Source organism: Cetorhinus maximus, chromosome 11 (genome assembly GCF_964194155.1).
Source record: "Cetorhinus maximus chromosome 11, sCetMax3.hap1.1, whole genome shotgun sequence".
NCBI classification, from domain to species: Eukaryota; Metazoa; Chordata; class Chondrichthyes; order Lamniformes; family Cetorhinidae; genus Cetorhinus; species Cetorhinus maximus.
In genome coordinates, this window is record NC_135889.1 from 78,408,233 (window position 1) to 78,428,482 (window position 20,250).

Here is a 20,250-nt window from a genome sequence, read left to right on the forward strand (position 1 = left end):
CTGTTACCGACCAAATGTGTGTATGTTTAAGAGGAGGCATTAGCTAGGGCTTAGAGTTCGAAAAAGGCACCTGGCGCTAAATTAACGTTACACGCTGCCTAACGTCATTATCTCCATACTCTGCATACTTACAATGTGTACTCCTAATGCCAATGTTAACGCCACCACCAAAATGGCATTAGGTGTTGCTTCTGCCAGAAGTATTCATGTGTGCACTGAACAGACACTGAAAAGACAGAGGGAGTTTAGAAGAATGAGAGGGGATCTGATTGAAATGGATGTTGGCCTTCATTGCAAGAGGATTTGAGTTCAGAAGTAGGGATGTCTTACTGCAGTTACATAAGACCACACCTGGGCCAGGATTTCCCGGTCAGCTAGCGGGGGGCAGGGCCCGCTCGCCGACACGTAAAATGACGCGGGATGACATCGGGCGGAACTTCCGATATCACCCCACCTCATTTAAATTTTCAGGTAGGCGGGGGCTCAGCAAAATCAGCTGTGCACCCACTGACCTGTCAATGGCCAATTGAGGCCATTGACAGAGTCATTAAAGTAATTAGTGGACCTGCCCATCCAACCTTAGGGTTGGCGGGCAGGCCAGGAGCCCTGGCAGGCATTAAAAAAAACATGAAACCTCATCCACGGGCGGGATGAGGTTTCATGTAGGTTTTAAAAAATGTAATAAAAGTGTATTTGAATGTGATGGACATGTCCCAACTCATGTGACAGTGTCACATGAGAGGACATGTCAGGGAAATTTTTTTTCTATTTTTAAGATTTTTTATTGTGGAGCCGATCTCCCTGAGGCAGCACTTAGCCTCAGGGAGATGAGTATGATCTTTCATGAGCATGCGCGAAAGAGCGCACTCTCGGCTCAGGAAATCCCAATCCCCTGCCTGCACAGTGCTTCCTTGCAGACATCATGCTGGGCGGGCCATAATTGGCCCACCCACATAAAATGGCGGCGCGCCCCCGGTTGGGGGCACCGATCGGAGGCGTGCCTCCATGCACCCACTCCTAAACTCCCCCCCCCCCACCCCCCGGCACCCGACAGGGGGAAAATTCTGCCCCTGGACTATTGTGTGCAGTTTTGGTCTCCCTACCTAAAAAAGGATATACTTGCCTTAGAGGGAGTGCAGGGAAGGTTCACTAGGCTGATACCGGGGATGGCAGGACTATCATGTGAGGGAGATTGGGTTGACTGGGCCTGTATTCACTAGAGATTAGAAGAATGAGAGAGGATCTGATTGAAATGTATAAAATTCTAACAGGGCTAAACAGAGTAGATGCAGCGAGAATGTTTCCACTGGCTGAGGAGTCCAGAAGGAAGGGCCACAGTCTTAGGATATGGGGCAGGCCCTTTAGGACTGAGATGAGGAAAAATTTCTTCACTCAGAGGGTGGTCAACCTATGGAATTCTCTACCACAGAAGGCTGTGGAGGCTGGGTCACTGAGTATATTCAAGAAAGAAATTGATCATTTTTTGGAGATTAGGGGCATCAAGGGGTATGGAGAGAAAGCCGGAATATGGCATTGAGATAGAGGATCAGCCATGATCATATTGAATGGTGGAGCAGGCTCGAAGGGCTGAATGGCCTACTCCTGCTCCTAGTTTCTATTTTTCTATGACACCATTTTGTACCCAAAACGGCAGCTGAAAATGTAGGTGTTTTGGAGCTGAATTTTGTGGCCCAAGGGTCTGTGTACACCCCACAATGGAACTATTTAAAGTTAATGCAAGAAGTAACATCCTATGAGATGCTTTTACGAGGGCGTATGCTTGTAAAGTTGTAATTAAAGGAATGCCTCCAGGTGAAGGCTGGGGTATAAAGAGCATTATCTCATGGAAACAGGGGGTCCGACCCAATCCAGCCTGTGTTGGTGTTTATCCTCTACTGGAACAGTAGCATTAATTCCATGGGGAGAATGTTCTCCCCGTCGGGCGGGCTGGGCGGGAGTGGGCGCGCAGCCGATCGCTGCCTGCGATTGGCTGCGTGCCGCCATTTTACATGGGTGGGCCAATTCAGGCCCGACTAGCGTGACGTGCACCCGGAAGCACTCAGCGTTATCTGTGTGGATGGGGTGGGGAGGAGAGAGAGTCGGGGCCTGCGCTCTTTTGCGCATGCGCGCGAAAGAGCGCAGAAACCTCCCTGATGCAGCTCTGTGCCTCAGGGAGATTCATTTCATTATGAAAACTTGAAAAATATAATAGAAAAAATTATTCAGACATCCCCCCTCATGCGACAGTGTCACATGAGCTGGGACATGTCAATGAATTTTAATTAAAATTTTAATTACGGTTATAAAACGTTCATGAAACCTCATCCCGCCTTTGGGTGAGGTTACATGAAAAACGCAAAGGCCGCCTGGGCTCTTCGCCTGTCTGCCAACCTTATGGCTGGAAGGGCAGCCCTGACAACTACTTCAATTAGGTGATTAATGGCCTTAATAGGCCTTTGACAGTTTGACGGGTGCACAGCCGACTCCAGTGTGCACCTGCCGAACTGAAGATTGGAATGCCGCATGGTGATGTCGGGACGCATGCCCAACGTCACTGCGTGTCATTTTACACGTTGGTGTGTGGGGCCTGCCTCCGCAAGCAGACCAGAAGATTCTGTCCCATGTGTCTTTCCTGTTGCCATGCCCCTTTCTCCCCTTTCTCTTTAACAACTTAACTTAATTGTCCTTAGGAGCTGAACTGGTCTCCACTTTAATCCTTAACCCTGTTAATTCATTCATAAGAACGAAAACAATAACTTGCATTTATATAGCTCCTGTAACATAAAACATCTCAACGCATTTCACAGCATTTAATCAGACAAAAATTGTGTTCCATTATCCTAAGGCCCTCAACTGCTAGAAATGATCTATTTTTATCTGCTTTCTTCCTAATTTTAAGCTCAGAGGACTGGTGCAGGATGACAGGGTTATGATTGCTGCAGGGGTAGTGAGCACAGACCAACATGATACATTGCCTGTGGTTGCAATCCAGCTGTACTTTGAGGAAGTGGTATCCCTTTCAATTGGTAAGGATGCCTAGCTGGTGATAAGGAACATGCAACACAAATGTGTGTGCAGTACCTTGTGGCCTGGATAAACATAACATGTGGGTGAAGCCGAGTATCCTTTCACTTTGTTCTGTTCATAGAAAAGATGTAAATGTTTCTTCTGGAATAGATAACCTTATTGACCTCCCTGATACATCAGCCCTAGCAGACCATCCATGTCTGCAGGTTCCATTCCCCTATCATCCTTGTGCTCACTGATCTACATTGGCTCCTGGTCAAGCAACGTCTTGACTTAAAGATTCTCATCTTATTTTCAAAACCCCCCCATGGCTTTGCCCTTCCACATTACCATAATCTCCTCCAGCCCCTCAACCCTCTGAGATATCTGGGGTTCCCTAAGTCTGGCCTCTTGTGCATTCCCAATTGCTCCACCATTGGTGGCCATGCCTTCAGTTGCCTAGGCCCCAAGCTCTGGATTTCTCTCCTTGCACCTCTCTGCCTCACTACCTTGCTAAGATATTCCTTAAAATCTTCCTCTTTGACCAAGTTATTGTCCATCTGACCTAAAATCTCTTTTTGTGGCTCAGTGTCGTACTTTGTTTTATAACACTTCTTGGGGTTATTCATTATGTTAAAGGAGCTATATAAATATAACTTGTTATTATGACCAAATTAATTTTAGAGTCAATTAACAGCAATACAATCCCAGCAAAATCTTTTTCTGTTTACACCAAATGTATTTACCAGAGTGATAAAGTACAGTAGGAAATGCCCAGAAGTTACTGAAGAAACTTAAGGGCAGAATTTTACGTCCCACGAGTGGGCGCGCGCCCGACCCGATCGGGCATAAAATAGTGCGCGATGACATCGGGTGAGCGTCCCAACGTCATTGCGCGCTCGCGTGATATTTTGGTCAGCGGACACGTGCCAGTGTCGGCAGTGCGCCCTCCGACAATTAAGAGGTCTATTAAGGCCATTAAAGTATTAATTAACAGTGATTTTTCGCTGCCCGCCCAACCTTATGGTTGGCGGGTGGGCGAATCGGCCAGGTGGCCTTTGCATTTGTCAGGAAACCTCATCCAAGGGTGGGGTGAAGTTTCCATAATTAAATTAAAAAAATGTTTGGGCAGAATTTTTATAATGCATGTGTTTAGGTGAGTGAGTCTGATGTGTGGGCATTTATTTCTGCGTTTATAAATCTTTATTTGATGGTTTTATATTCTTCAGCTTCCTGAGACAGCTCCCTGCTTTCAGGGAGTTTCTATTGCACGCTGCCCTGCGCTAGCACTGACTTCAGCGTACGCCCTCCTCCCGCCCCCACCCCGGCAGCACTGAGCCTTTCAGTGCGCGTTTCACACTGGCTGGCTGTTAATTGGCTAGCCAGCGTGAAATTGCCATCGTGCGCCGATCGTGGGTGGCGGGCCGTTTCTCGGCCGCTCCCAGGCCTGCCCACCGCGCCTGCCCGATGATCTCAAAATTCAGGCCTTGAAATCAGAAACCAGCAACTAACCTGTAAGTACTTAATAAGTAAGTGCTTAATATGGTGCTGGTGTGGTAGCTATCCTGCCAATTAGCACATGGTAAGTAAGGTGCAGGATATTCAAAAACTGCATTTAATTAAAAAAAATTCTGGCCTGTAAATAATCCCACAATGCTCTTACAGTAGCACATCCAGCAGTAGGCTGGTTAATGCCTGAAAAACTGGCAAATTTCTTAGCCAAATACTCCATAGGATCACAAAGAGAAAAGAATGATTGACGAAGCTGAAATAATGGGAAAAGAAAAATATAAGCACGATAGACACAAATGTTGTGAATTTTTTTCAAGACTTTGCAATGTTTTTCATTAAAGCAGATTTTGACCATTCATTCCAATATAGTGGGAATAGATTGGGAATGTGGATCAGTATAGTATATGCCAATAAAATGTTATTGTCTTTCAATGTAACTGCATTGCTCCTCCTTGACATTTTAATAATCTGTTAGTCTCTTCAGCCTTTAAAAAAATCCATCCCTTCTGCTGCTATAAAGTGAATGAGAAGTTGGCTCCAACGGCAGGAATAATATTCTATTTGTGTAATGATGTATCACATTTCGGTCTATTAATGCTTTCAGCACCTAATCATCAAGGCAAGATACAATGATCAACAGTGACACAATCACTTCAGCCAACAACGTGATATTGAACGATCTCTTAATGCCAGTTCTTCCATTAAATCTGTTTAGATTCTGCAATTTAGCAGCAAGCATTTAAAAAAAAATTTGCTGTGCTGTGTGTAACAGTTATATTTTTCGGCAAAAATAGAAGGCTTGTCACTTGATCTTTCAAGTTAAAATGCATGTTAAATTTTGAATTCTTAAGTGACTCACTGAGCAAGGTCTTGGTGTGATGTTTCCACAACAATGGCCATTAATTTATGTACTTGTCAGAGGCAATGACCTACAGCACCTAACGCTGCCAGGAATTTGCTTGCACTTGCTGATATCATTTTGATCTGACAAGTTAATATATCTTCTTCACAGCTGGTGAGATAAGCAGCATTTGAAATAGGGATTATTACTGCTGACGCAAAAAGTAAATAAATGTAATTTGATTGGTCTTTTCCTTCAAAAACACTGACCCAGTAAACTGTTCACACACAGTTACTAATATTATAAATTTTGCCAGATAAATATATTAAAATAAATTGAAAGGGTTGAGAGGTTTGACTGATACGTAAGCATGATTTCAGACAATGATGCTGAAAAGACAGTGACCATTTTGACTAGGCTTGTTGCAATGAATGAACTGTTTCTATTTATGCAAAAATCATACAGTAACAGACTACCTCTGCTTGGGAGAATAAGGATCTAAACAGATAAATTCAGTACGAGTGTCCACACCATGAGTGGCGGAAGTGCTCTAGAGGGCACGTGGAGGGCACAGCTCAGACGAATGTGCACAAACAGGATTTCACTTGTGTAAAAATGTACAAGTAAGAAGATAAAGGAGGTTAATTATGTTATAAATAATACCTCATAGCTTGCATTCTAAAGTTAAAAGAACAAAGCTGTCTAAAATATTTTAAGTCACATCCTAACTATATTTTGGTTTCTGCTCACAAATGGATGAATGTGTTAAAGTGTCACTGTCAAAAAATTGCAAACAAAACATTTTTTAAATTACGTAAATAAATAATTTTAAAAATCAGAAACTAGACTCAATGGAATGAAGTATGTGATCTGGACGCATGCATATTAGTTCAAAATTAGAGTAAGCATACCCCCTGCCATCCAGGAACGGGAAACTATTATTAGAAAGAAACACAGAAGGGAAGCTGTAAGAATAGCCTGCTATAAACAAACATTGTAGTAATAACCTATTATGGTTCATCAGTCACATTTTGTAGCAGTCTGACCTAGTTATAACATTGATTGTGAAAATTACAAGGTTCATGCCTATATCTTTGCCACTCAACAATTTTTAAAATCATATATGAACCATTGGGGACTAAATTTTGTTGTTAACTTCAAAAATAAACACTTGGCCACATTTTTGTTAATCATGAGGATCCTTTTAACCTAACCTACCCAACGGAAAACTGAGGGACTCAAATCAGCCGCCTGTTTTACAGCCCACCCTATTTTATAATGAAGAGTAAAATTGGGCAGGGTGTATCACAGATAGCTAACCTGATCCACTCAGTTTCCCGCCAGGCAGATCAGATTAAAATTACTCCCAGTGTTTGCAATGCTAAAGGTGAAATTCTCCCATCTTTTGAGCACTGGAGGCAGGAAGGTATTGCTAGGCTCAACACAAAGAGTGTGCAGGTCCATACCAAGATATGCCAGTGACTGTAACAGCCTGTTTCCTTATTATCGCTCTATCAGTCTCTGGGAAACAGATCCATAAACACTGGATTTATCTCTTTTAAACAAAATTCTCAGGATGTGGGCAAGATCTGCATTTATTGCCTTTCCCTAGTAACCTTTCAGAAGGTGGTGGTGGACCTACTTTAATTTAATTTTTTTCCCATCACCTTCTAAAGACATAAAAGGAGTTTTTTTGAAGTATAGTTCCAGTCCCCGGATATCTCACTTAACTTACCATTCTGCATGTGTAAATCTGGAGAATGAGTCTTAACACAACTGAACCTGAGCTGACTTTCCCTCGACGTTAACATTCATTCTGGCTAATGACAATGGGTAGCACTTGGGGTGGGAACTGTAAACTTTCTATCTGTCCACAAAAAAGACTCATCAACCAGTAGAATAGTGGTGGCTATTGCAAAATCTGCCTGGCAGTCTTTAAAATTAACTTATAAATTAAATATTCAAATGTATTCTGCATATCCAAAGGGGAAAATTATATATTTATGTTCTGATACTAGTCAGGGATGTTAGTGAAAGGCTTGGTGCAGGTAAGTATTACCTAGTAGGGGATTGGAAGTGGCAGGTACTGTTTCTATAAACTGATATTGCATCATGAAAGTAAATATATTTCTTAACTGAATAATTACAGAATTAAGCTATGATGCACTTTGTGAGGTTGTAATATGCTTAAGTGATGTTGTACACCAGAAACAATCGACAATATGAAAGACCAACTATACAATGCTATACATAAAATTAGAGAGCATATAGACATACATAGGATAACCAAGGACTGCCAGTAGAGTTTTGTTGGAGTCATTCATCATTTTTAAAAGTTTTTTTTAAGAAATGGCTGACTAGCTTTTAAATAGTCATTCTGTAATGGTGATAGAAAACATTTACCACAAGACGTGTTAAAACAGCGCAATGTAATTTGTTTAAATGTTCCTCATGATATGCTGTTGTCAAGGTTTCTTATAGAGCTGGGGGATTAGAATGCAGCTTTCAACATCCTTTTGGTCTTAGTTTTATATTCTCTTCATGCTGAATTAAAATTCTCAAATTTGTCTGTCTGAGTCTCAGTGTTATATTTTAAATTAGCAATTTCTGATTGATTTACTATGGTAAAGACAAACATCAGCAATTTGCTGAAACATTTCTCCTTTTCAAATCATAATTTCAATCACATAAATTGTTTATTTTCTTTGTACTGTTGTAAGTGATAGAGAAAATGTTAACCCTGAATTTGTATTACAAGATAGCAGTAAATGGCCAAAATTACTACTGCTTTTTTAGCTCTGGTGTTAACCTGTTCATTATAAATAGGTTGTTAACAACTCTTCTAAAGTCATGCATAAAGAAATTTCAAGTAAGTGGTTGTACATTAATATCTTCCGTTGTGACCTCAGACCATAGACTTTATAGATTTAAAAACATTAAAACTTATATGTGTGACTGCAAACATGTTAAATCTTTCCTAGTTAATCAATTTGTTGTAACTAAATAGTCGTCAGAATGATTTGACATTAGTCAAGTCTTTTGGTTCATTACCCTGATATCAATTTCAAATAGCAATGATTTTTACACAGAATCCTAGAAAAAATGGACTCTTTTAGAAAGATAAATAATGTATATTCAAGTCATTATAATAATTGATGAAAATCCAAAATAGTATAAATCCTGAAACAATTCTAAACCATTCATTTCTTATCTATTTGGCATTAGCAGTATGATCTTGCAGCAACAGTTAATATATTCATCTGCTCCAGTCAACAAACAAGCAGATTAATGTGTTGAAGTAACATTATATAAATAAGAACATGCAAGCTTAGTTGAAAATATTACCTTTAATAATTCGTCCGTTGTCTATGTTGCACCATAGCGACAAGTAAGAAAAAAGAAACAAGAAAAGTACAAAATACTAAAGTGTAAATTTAAAAAAGAAATCGCATGTATATGTAAGCGCACAGTCCTATAAATACACCAAACTCTCACTATAAGGACCTCCATGATTATCCTATCTGTAATGGGGTTATACAGCCTTTGGGTCTGAATCTTTCATGATACGTATTGTGCTATTTCATGGGGCATACATTCAATGGGGACCTCATTATAAGTTGCAATAAGCTTATGCAGAACATGCCTCATCACAGCAAGTGAAATATTTGCTTTTCAAAGGTAGAGCTCTAATGAGAATGGAGAGGTACGGTGAAGAATGATTTAAAGAACCAGGGGCTTGACTAAACCCATTACGTACATGCACAATTCTGGTGGCTGGTTTCAGATATACACCAAATGATTGCTGCTGAGAGGGGTGGCTTTTTAAGTTTCAGTCTTTAAGTCTTTTTCAAATTTATACCTGTAATATTAGCTACATTTAAAATGGCAGATACTAGTAACACTAACTAACTACTCAAGGAGGAAAAATTGTGATAGACTTGAACCATTACTGCATATTAATATGCATTAATTTGCATCTAAGAATGCAAGCAATGATATTTAAGGAAAGTTTCAATTTACATGATAATATAACCCATGGTCATTCTACTTATAATTGCAACTAGAATTGAAAATGATATCAAGCCTCAATTATGCGCATCACAGTTGCGGATTACATTTCAAGAGCAGGGTTATCTGAGCCTGGGAGACAGTCATGGATATTTTTCTCAATGACCTTTCAGATTTTCTGCTGGTTACTTCTTCTTACAGCAAAACATGTTGTATTTATATTGCATCTTCAGTTCAGGAAAAAAGCATCCCAAGGCACTTACTTTACCAAGGGAAAAGTAAAAAGAGATGAACACTGGGGCCTAGTGGGAAAGGTTAAGAGAAGCTTACTTGAGAAGATAAGTTTTAAAAGGGCTTTTAAGGTTGCAGTGAGATGTAAAGATAATGGGGGCTAAGTTGGATAGACCCTGAAAACAAGTACAGTAAGGGAATTGGAATGCAGGATTAACACCAAGCCCATTGATTGGAATGCAGGCAGCACATGCTGCCTGCTTATTTGCATTATCTCTGTGTTTAGCCAATGCTGATGGATGCATCTGGAGGAAGTCAATGTTGTACCACGACAGCTTGCATGCACTGCTTAAAGCTAACATGCACTACTTAAAGGAGAAGTGCGTTGTTGCTGAAATAGGCCCTGGGAGTCATGGCTGAAGAGAATTTGATCTGGGAAAGAATGAGAAGTGAAACAACAGAGGAGAGCACCGGATCCAAGATTTTCAGATACTACTGGAGGTCTTGGTGGAGGAGGTGAAAGGAGGAGCAATGTCCTATTTTCGCAAGGGAAAGGAGGCCCTCCAGACATATGACCAAGTGGTAGTGGGTGCAGGTAGTCGTGGAGTTCAATACCAGGCGTTATGCCCCGAGGGCATGGATGCAGTGCCACAAGAAGTTCAATGGTCTCATTCAAGTGGCCAAGGTCATTCAAGTGGTTAAATGCCATATCCACCAACTGCACCATTAGCCTCAGCTACAGCTCAAATCACCTCATCACCCCCATCACTCAACTACCAATAATCTCTTTTAATAGGCCTCATACCTAACATGTTGCTTCACCTTGCTCTCTCAAAGTAAGAGAATAAAACAGGTAGAAATCATGCTTCAGCTATACAAAAGCCTGGATATACCAGACCCGTGAGCAGTTTTGGGTGCCACAATTTAGGAAGAGCAGAATGGATTTGCCAGAAGGACAGCTGGACTCTGAGGGTTAAATTATGAGGCGAGATTATACAAAATAAGGTTGTATTCCCTGGCATTTAGAAGGTTAAGGGGTGACTTGATCAAGATATTAGAGGAAACAGAAAAGGTAGATAGAGAGAAACTATTTCCGCTGGTTGGGGAGTCGATGACTAGGGGTGGAATTTTCCGTGCAGGCATGTTTGGCGACGTGAGCACACAATATGGTGAAAGGCCAAAAATTGGTTTCACGATGTCGTGAAACCAATTTGCAATTGTCCACTCTGCCCGTTAGTGGCAGGCTGCGATTACCACTGTCGGACGTCGGGAACTTCATTGTGATACATCTGCATATTATTATAAGCTTAGCTCTCCAGAACCATCCCCCCACGCTGGATCATCCGAGCACATCGGCATGATTGCACGCTGATGTGTTTCACAATTGTATATAAGTGACGTGCACCTGGCGGGCTGATCTTTGCTTGGGACTTCGAGGTTTGTTTGCGTATCTTGCTTCGAGCAGCACTCACAGTCATCAGTGCCAGGCTTCACATACAGCACCGCATCACTTTTAGGGGGGATCATGGGAAAGTCTCTACCTACCAGATCAGCCATAAGGCAGGGATGACTTTTCAATGGCTGCAGGGCTAGGGCTTGCTTGGGGAAGGGAGGGAAGTGGCCTCAGCCAAGGGAAGGGGCTGCAGGACAAGTGCTATACTGAGGAAGGGGGGTATCCCAGAGTGTGTGTGGAGGCACAAGTTGATCTGTTCAAGTGGCCTCAAGATGGTGAGGGCTGAGGACGCAGTCTCCAGAGGACATGAGGCCAGATGGAGATGTGAGGGTGTGTGTGAAAGAGTGAATGGTGATGTCCCTTGAGCTGGCAGTGAGTGGGATGCCAGTGAATGTGAGATGGGCTTGAGTGTGTGAGTTTAGAGCGATGAGATGGTTGCCTTACCCTGGCGGCAGGGATTATTCCTCTTGTGTCTGCATTGGATGGCCAGCCTCTTCTGTGCAGCATTGGCACTGATCACCACTGCCATCGCCTACCAAGCTGGAGTGGTGAGATTGCTGGACCTCCTGCAGCCAGAGTGGGGTAGAGGTCATCACGGCGGGCTTCCACATCATCCAAAAGGCGCTCCAGGGACACATAACTGAATCAGGGGGCTGCAGTTTTCTTGCCTTTTGGGGCCAGGTCTTCTGTGCAGCTGTCTTGGTCTGGAAGCACTGAGAGGTGTGCACGCGGCTGCACTTTAAATATGACACCTGGTGTGAGGAAGTGGAGAGGTGACGGCATGGTGGGCAAATGAGAGCCCACCTGTCATCAAAACAGCGTTTTTCCCTGGAATGCATGATTAATGAGGCGGGATTGGGACAATACGGCGTGAAAAACTGCCACTGTGGCCAGCGGGAAAAACGTTCTTTTTCCCACCCGCTACCATGCTTAGTGCAAATCTGGGACGATTCCGCCCTAGGAAGCGGAGTCTAAAAATTAAAGCTGGACCTTTCAGGAGTGAAATTAGGAAAAGCATCCACAAGCAACCAGTGGTAAAAGTTGTGAACTCTGTGTGGCAAACAGCAGTTGATGCTAGATCAATTGTTAATTTTAAAACTGAGACTTACAGATTTTTGTTCACCAAACGTATTAATGGATATGGTGCACAGGTGGGTATATGGAGTTAGGTTGCAGATCAGGCACAATTTCATTGAATAGCATAACAGGCTTGAGGGCTAAATGGCCTACTCCTGTTCCTATGTTCATATGCTGCAAGCCTCACACCCACATCTCAAATAGTGCATACTCTGCTAAGCATTCAACCGTGACAGCCACATCAGCCAAATGCATTGCACCGCACTTACTGATGTACTTCCCTCTCTCTTGCAGGTCAAAGTGGCACACAAATGGAGCAGCAGGAGCTAACTGGTAGGGGGCAGGTACTCCTGCATGTTTTAGTCCCCTTGGAGAAGATGATGCTGGCCATTCTTGGGATGCCCATTGCTGAGGCTATGGCCTCAGTGGTGCTGAGACCATTGAGGATGATGGTATCCTCAAACCTAATCCTCTTTCTCACATCCCACTTCCCCCTCATCTCTCAAATCCTTTTGATTTACAAGCTGCAGGTGGTGTAATCATGTACCTCTTGTGTCCCATCCTTCCCTGCACCACAACCTTACCTTTGTGCCTTTTTCTTTTCAGATATGCAGAAGGTGCAAGCTGGTCGGCCAGTGGAGGAACCGCAGGAACAGAGTGATGGCGAAGACATAGCACAATCACGTCAGCCCAAAACTTCTGATCAACATCGGAATCGCTGCGTCCAATGCTGATCAAACCAAAAACTACCCACGTACATGGATACCTTTAAAAAGGCCAGACTTCTGACCCACGATATAGAGAACTCCTTCAGCACAGGAATCTACACAGAGACCAGCGAAGAGAATCTGCACAGAAGCCATGCCCCCCTTTTCACTACACTAGCTGCTGTAAGGTAAGTTTAAATGTCCAGTGTGAATGTCAGAAGCTGGGTGATGGATGAATGTTAGTGAATGGGTGAACAGGTAAGTGGATGCATGAAGGAATGGGGAGGGTTGTAAGGTGGGTAGGTGGGTGAGGCAAGTGGGTAGGGTAGGTGAGGCAACAGGGCAGCATGGCAGGTAGATAGGTTGATAGGTGGGTAGCGTGGTAGGCTGGCAGGTGGATAGGGTGGCAGGTGGATTGGGTGGCAGGTGGGTAGGGTGATAGGTGGGTAGCGTGGTAGGCTGGCAGGCGGATAGGGTGGCAGGTGGATTGGGTGGCAGGTGGGTAGGGTGATAGGTGACAAGTGGCAAGTTGGTAGGTGGGTAGTGTGGCAGGTAGGTAGGGTTGTAGGGGGTAGGATGGTAGGGTGGCAGATGAGTAGGATTGCATGTGGGTGGTGTGATATGTGGGCAGGCTGGCAGGTGGGTGAGTTGGCAGGTGAGTTGGGAGGTAGTTGGGTTGGGGTCTGGTCAGAAGGGTTGTCACATTGAATCAGGAAATAGTTGGGTGGTGGGGGGTAGTCAGGTCAGATTGGTGGGGGGTAGTTGGGTTGTGGGGCTAATCAGGTCTGGTCGGGGAAATAGTTGGGTGGTAGGGGCTAGTCAGGTCGGGTCAGACAATAGTCAGATCAGGTAGGAGGTAGTTGGTTTGGGTCAGGGGGAATTGTGCGGTGTCAGGGGGGTAGCTGGGGGTTCAGTGTGAGTGATTGTGGGGGGGTTAGTTGTATAGTTACCCAGGAGTTAGACTAGGATTTTTCAAAATTTACATTTCCTGGGTAACTATTCAGGTAACAACATCGGAACTGCCTGAAATCTTTGGCTCTAGCTCAGAGTCGGACACTTTTTCGGAGGATCCTGGGGAGCAGGGGACTTGCCCATCGGAAGTTCAAACTTCCCATGCAATTCCCATGGGGTTAGTGAGTTGGGATTTCTGTGGGGTCCCGATGTGCATCTTGGGTCATATGCCTGGTCTCTGCTGATCCAGAGACCAGAAGATCTGGGTCTTTATTTCATATTTGCCACCACAAGTACAGGTGCTGATGCTAATGTATCTTAAAGGGTAAATTAGACGTGGAATCTTCATGTGGTGAGACATTGGGCATTAGTGGGCTGCAACCAGGGCAGGGGGCAAGGATAGTTCAGGTGCCATCTTGCTGGAGGGTGAGGTCGCAGATGTTTTCTGCTGCAGTAGACTCAGGTGAGCACTTCAGTGGGCAGCTGACAGAAGAAGGCTGATGGCTATGCACAATGAAATGCTTGGTGCATTGAGCAGCCTGCCAGAAAGCCTGAGGTCAATTTCAATGAGCATGGTGGAATCCAGTGACAACTTGGCACAGAGCCTTGTGCAGAGCTTGGAGCCCATCCTTTCCAGCATGGAAGTGGTGGCTGGTCCATCACACATCTGTGGCCCCCAAGCATGGTGCAATGTTGGATAACTGATGTTGCAGCTTCCATTACAGCATGAGCAGCAACCACTCAATGGCTAGGAATTTACAGCCCCTCCCGCCTGGTGGGATATTATGATCCCGCCGAACTGAATGGAGATTTAAATAGCTCGCCGCATCCGCTGAGGGGAGACACACTGTGGCAGGGGCCACAAAATCCTGGCCAATGTTTGGGTGCTGCAGTGGAAGCTCAGTCTACTCTCATGCACGATCAGCATGCTGCCATCATGGCAGTGGATTACGGCATGCCAAGGGGCTTTCAGGGTGTCAGGATGTCCACCAACCTGTCCTCCTGAGGTGCTGTCTCAAGGGAGTGACAGTGGTTCCGTGGAGCATGAACTTGCTGACCTCTCTCAGGAAGACAGCATTCGTCCTGCAACCCCTATCATTCTAGCCTAATTCAATGAAGAGTGCAGGAGGGCATCACAGGAGCAGCACCAGGCATACCTAAAGATGAGGTTTCAACCTGGTGAAGCTACAGCACAGGGCTATGTGTATGCTAAATAGTAACATGTGATAGGCAGAGCTAGTGTTCCAACAAACAACAGGTCAGATTAAAGCTCTGCAGTTCTGCTATATCTAGTCGTGAATGGTTGTGGACAATTAAACAACTAACCAGAGGAGGAGGCTCCAGAAACATCCCCATCCTTAATGATGGGAGAGTCCAGTATGTCAGTGAAAAAGACAAGGCTGAAACATTTGTAACCATCTTCAGCCAGAAATACTGAGTGGATGATCCATCGTGGCCTCCTCCTGGTTTACTCACCAAAACAGAATCCAGACTTCAGCCAATTTGATTCACTCCATGTCATAGCACAATATAGCCAAACCCATTGAATACAGCAAAGACTATGGACCCTGTCAACATCCCAACTGTAGTGATGAAGACTTGTGCTCCATGACTAGTTATGCCCCTAGTCAAGCTGTTCCAGCATAGCTACAACACTGGCATATAGCTGACAATATGGAAAATGGCTGAGGTATATCCTATTCACAAAAAGCAGGACAAATACAATCCAGCCATTTCCCACCCCATCACTCTACTCTCGATTGTCAGCAAAGTGATGGAAGGTGTCATTGACAGTGTTAGGAAGCAGCACTACTCATCAATAACCAACTCAACGATGCTCAGTTTGGGTTCCGCTAGGGCCAGTCAGTGCCAGACTTCGTTAGAGCATTGGTCCAAACATGAACAAAAGAGTTCAATTCAGGAGATGTGCTGAGAGTGACTGGACTTGACATCAAGGCAGCATTTGACGGAATGTGACATTAAGGAGCCCTAGTAAAATTGAGGTCAATGGGAATAAGGGGGGAAATTTTCCACTGGTTGGAGTCATACCTAGCACAAAGGAAGATGGTTGTGGTTGTTTGAGGTCAATCATCTCAGTCCCAGGGCATTATTGCAGGACTTCCTCAGGGTAGTGTCCTAGGCCCAACCATCGTCAGCTGCTTCATCAAAGACCTTCCCTCCAAAAAGGTCAGAAGTAGGCATGTTCACCAATAATTGCACAGCGTTCAGCGCAATTTGCAACTTCTCAGATAATGAAGCAGTCTGTGCCCACATGCCTGGGCAACATTCAGGCTTGGGCTGAGAATTTGCAAATAACATTCATGCTACATAAATGCCAGCCAATGACTATCTTCAATAAGAGAACACCTAACCATTTCTCCTTAACATTCACTGGCATTACCATCACTGAATCCCCCGCCATCAATATTCTGTGGTTATCATTGACCAGAAATTGAACTGGACCAGCCATATAAATACTGTGGTTACAAGAGCAGGTCAGCGGCTAGGAATTCTGCGGTGAGTAACTCACCTCTTAACTCCTCAAATCCTGTCCACCATCTACAAGTCAGAAGTGTAATGGAATATTCTCCGCTTGCCTGGATGAATTGTCAATCCGACAACACTCAAGAAGCTCAATGCCATCCAACACAAAGCAGCCCACTTGATCAGCACTCCATTCTCACCTTAAACCTTCATTCCCTCCACTATCGGTGTGTACCATTTGCAAGATGCAGCAATTCACCAAGGATCCTTCAACAATACTTTCCAACCTGCGACCTGTACCACCTAGAAGGACAAGGGCAACAGTTCAAAAGAACTTCATTCATGTGGTGTGGGCTTCGCTGGCTGGGCCAGCATTTATTGCCCATCCCTAGTTGCCTTTGAGAAGGTGGTGGTGAGCTACCTTCTTAAAACGCTGCAGTCCATGTGGTGAAGGTACATCCACAGTGCTGTTAGGGAGGGAGTTCCAGGATTTTGTCCCAGCGACAGTGAAGGAACGGCGATATATTTCCAAGTCAGGATGGTGAGTGACTTGGAGGGGGACTTCCAAGTGGTGGTGTTCCCATCTACCTGCTGCCCTTGTCCTTCTAGATGGTAGTGGTCGTGTGTTTGGAAGGTGCTGTTGAAGGAGCCTTGGTGAATTCCTGCAGTGCATCTTGTAGATGGTACACACTGCTGCTACTGTGCGTCGGTGGTCGAGGGAGCAAATGTTTGTGGATGGGGTGCTAATCAAGTGGACTGCTTTGTCTAGCACTCAGATCTAGTGAGCTATTTTGTCCTGGACGGTGTCAAGCTTCTTGAGTGTTGTGGGAGCTGCATTCATCCAGGCAATTGGGGAGTATTCCATCACACTCCTGACTTGTGCCTTGTAGATGGTGGACAGGCTTTGGGGAGTCAGGAGGTGAGTTACTTGTCACACGGGAACTCCTAGGAATTCCCTTCCTAAGATCACTGTGAGTTTACCCAAGCCACATGGGCTGCAGCTGTTGAAGAAGGCTACAGCCACTTTCTCAAGGGCAGTTAGGGGTGGGCATCAAATGCTGGCCTTGCCAGCGACGGTCACATCCCATGAATGAATAAAAAAAATGCTTGTTGTTGCCTGTTAGCCAACTAGCCCACAGTGATGCTGCCTGTGCTAAGAAGGTGCAGCTGCAACTTGAAAAAAACTATCGAAAGCACCAAGCACATAGATTCAAAGCAAGAAATCAAGCAGCACCTGATCTGTAGGTAGTTGATGAACTCTTTAAATAATGCTGCGGGGTAGGGGGTTCATTCTGCTGCTTAATATGTATTTCACTGTGGAAGTTAAGAGAGGACATTGGCTGGAGTGTGGAGCTCCAAAATGATACCATTGTAACTGATGTCAGAATATGCCTGTTCTGCATACTTTCAGCAGATGTCCACTGTGCACATGCGTGCTAATGCCTGCATCCAATTGCATCAGTTGCAATTCACCCCACAAATGCGCATGAGTGCTGCAGGTGCCATTTGGGAGCCCTGTCAGTACTCACAGCATTCAGTGAAAGGGTGCTAGTGAGACTAATTTCTCACTCAAAGGCTTTAGCGAAGAAATCCTAAGGTGTAGACCTGATTTAAAATCAAGGGTTGGGCCCAAGGGAAACAGAATGCACTAAATGTCAGCTTTGGATGATTGAGAGTGTGGAAGGGGGCATGTAGGTGGACAAAATTGCTGAAGTAATGGTGGATGAAATCATGGGAAGGTTGGAAGATGAGAATGAAGGTTTTAAATTCAATGTTTTGACTGACTGGGAATCTGTGGAATCCAGCAAGAAGAGCTGGGTTAGCAGAGCTTAATGCAGGATGTAGGAAACTGAGTTTTGGAGTCTGTGGAGTCAGTGAAATGTAAGGCCAGTGAAGAGCATTTTGAAGGAATTGGCCTAGAAATTTAGTGATATTGTGTCTGTTTTACAGACATATATTGGGTGCCTTAGCATTCAATATATGAGGGCAGTGTGTGCACTGACATTCTATGCTGGAAGTGCGTCTCTTGCCATATTGGTAAACGCTCTTGCATAGGCTTCTAGGACCTGTGCATGAAACAGGTATTAGAAACTTCGCATCTGCAAATAGCGACCTATCGCTTGTTTGAGGCTCCATCCTGAAATATAATTACTCTTTTTGGAGAGTGTGGAATCAGGAGGAGCCTGCTTCAAAGTAGTTCTGAAAACCATTGCTGGCCTCTGCTCAGCTCCCTCGTGATTGCTTCCTCCCCATACTGCTTGCTCCTCCTACTGATCAACCTGCATGCCTCCTAGACTCTACCGGAGGTCCACTGACAAAAAGGATGCCAGCTCAACTTCATCCTCATGGATCTTCTCCTGGACACCCCAATGGCATCCTCAGCTCACCAGCAATGTGCTGATGAGGCCCAAGGCCCAATTTCCAATGAGACTTGTGCTTCTGATATCTGACTTGCATTCCCAGCTTGTTGCCTATTTCAGGCTTAATTACTGGTCAACGTAATTTTCATCCCATCAAGTCTAGAGATGACAATAATGTGGATAAGGCTTTTGGCAGTGTTAGTCTAAGGGAATCACACGTGTGGTTAATACTGTGGAGGTGAAATATTGTGGAGCAGTATTGTTGATGGATTTAAAGGGTGAGATACAATGGGTCCATCTAGTAACTCACCCGATATAAACTAATCATTATTTATTTTCCATATTTACTGGGCTGCCTCTGGTGACTCATATAGAAGATAAATCACTATAAATATATAAGGGGGTTCTATAATTGAACTCATTGAGTTGATTGATTGAGTTCATTGAATAAAAGGATTGCCTGTGTGACACAGCATGTATAAAGATATTGTTTAGAGTGACTCATCCAATATAAATGGAGTCCCTATAGCAATTCACAAATGGCTATTTATAATGACTCAACCAATATCTGACTCACTGTACAAAAGGCCATATCTACTGACTCATTTTCTATACAGAAATCATCCATAGGACTTACTCTCTTCAGGGTATATGTTTTGTAGCTTTCTCTGTATTGAGAGACCACCAATCGTGAATATTCTATATACAGTATAATGATTTACACTTTGCATAGGGTCTGTCAATTTTAATCAAAAAAAAGAGGCAGCAGTGACTCACTCGGCATACTTATAGGAAATGTGGAAATTTCAAGGCAGCAATTTTTTAAATGACAATTTCATTTGTTGTTCATCCACATTCCCCAAAATACATCGGGACCTGGACATTGAAAATCTGGATTTGTGGACTGAATCATTAAAACATCAGCCTTTTTAACCATGTGATTAAATCATTTGCAAGCCAGATATTTCTGAAATAGTAATATGGCAAAATCTAAACTCACAGAAAACATGCTTTGTAAAGCACTAAGATGCCTACCTTCACTTGCATGTCGATCCCTAAATATAATCCTAGAGTTAACATGGTATCCTTCAATATCATGGACTGAAGAGGCTCTCCTCATACTGCACACACTTTCTCTTGACTGACTGTATGTTAGACCAGAGGTAGACTGCAACGTATCTGGACTCAGTCCATCCCAATGTCGCTTTGGTGAAGAATGATCCAGTGGTCCTGGCAAATTTACAAATGGAGGAGAGCTACCCGGCTCTGTCAATGCTTTAGTGTCTTCAAACTCTGAAGGGCCACAGCTTTCGCTTGTGGGGGATTTCAAGTCTTTCATAGCCAAAGAATCATCGCTTACTTGAGAAGGCTCCACTACAACCACATCAGGGTCCTCTTGGGGAAGTGATTGTTTGCTAGATGTGAGAAGTCTTATTGCAGGCAGCTTTAGTTTGAAAAATCTTCCTCGGCCTACAGTAAATGAAATAAATGAACATGAACAAGCAATACTAATCATTTGTTTACTCATACTAAAATAACCAACAACAAGAACATACAGGAAACAAAAGCAGTCATTGACAATAGTAAACACATGCCAAATCTCTCCATCTGCTACTACAT

The 20,250-nt window shown here is 43.9% G+C and overlaps 1 protein-coding gene across 1 annotated transcript in view; it reads right to left on the minus strand.

Moving 5' to 3' along the window:
• LOC144686705 (voltage-gated inwardly rectifying potassium channel KCNH7-like) overlaps positions 1-20,044 on the minus strand; it is a 219,550-nt gene extending 199,506 nt beyond the window's left edge. The window contains exon 1 of the mRNA XM_078552292.1: positions 19,666-20,044. Within this exon, the coding sequence (XP_078408418.1) occupies positions 19,666-19,969 (304 nt within the window). The 5' untranslated portion in view covers positions 19,970-20,044. The remainder of the gene's footprint in view (positions 1-19,665) is intronic.
• Between the last annotated feature and the right edge of the window lie 206 nt (positions 20,045-20,250).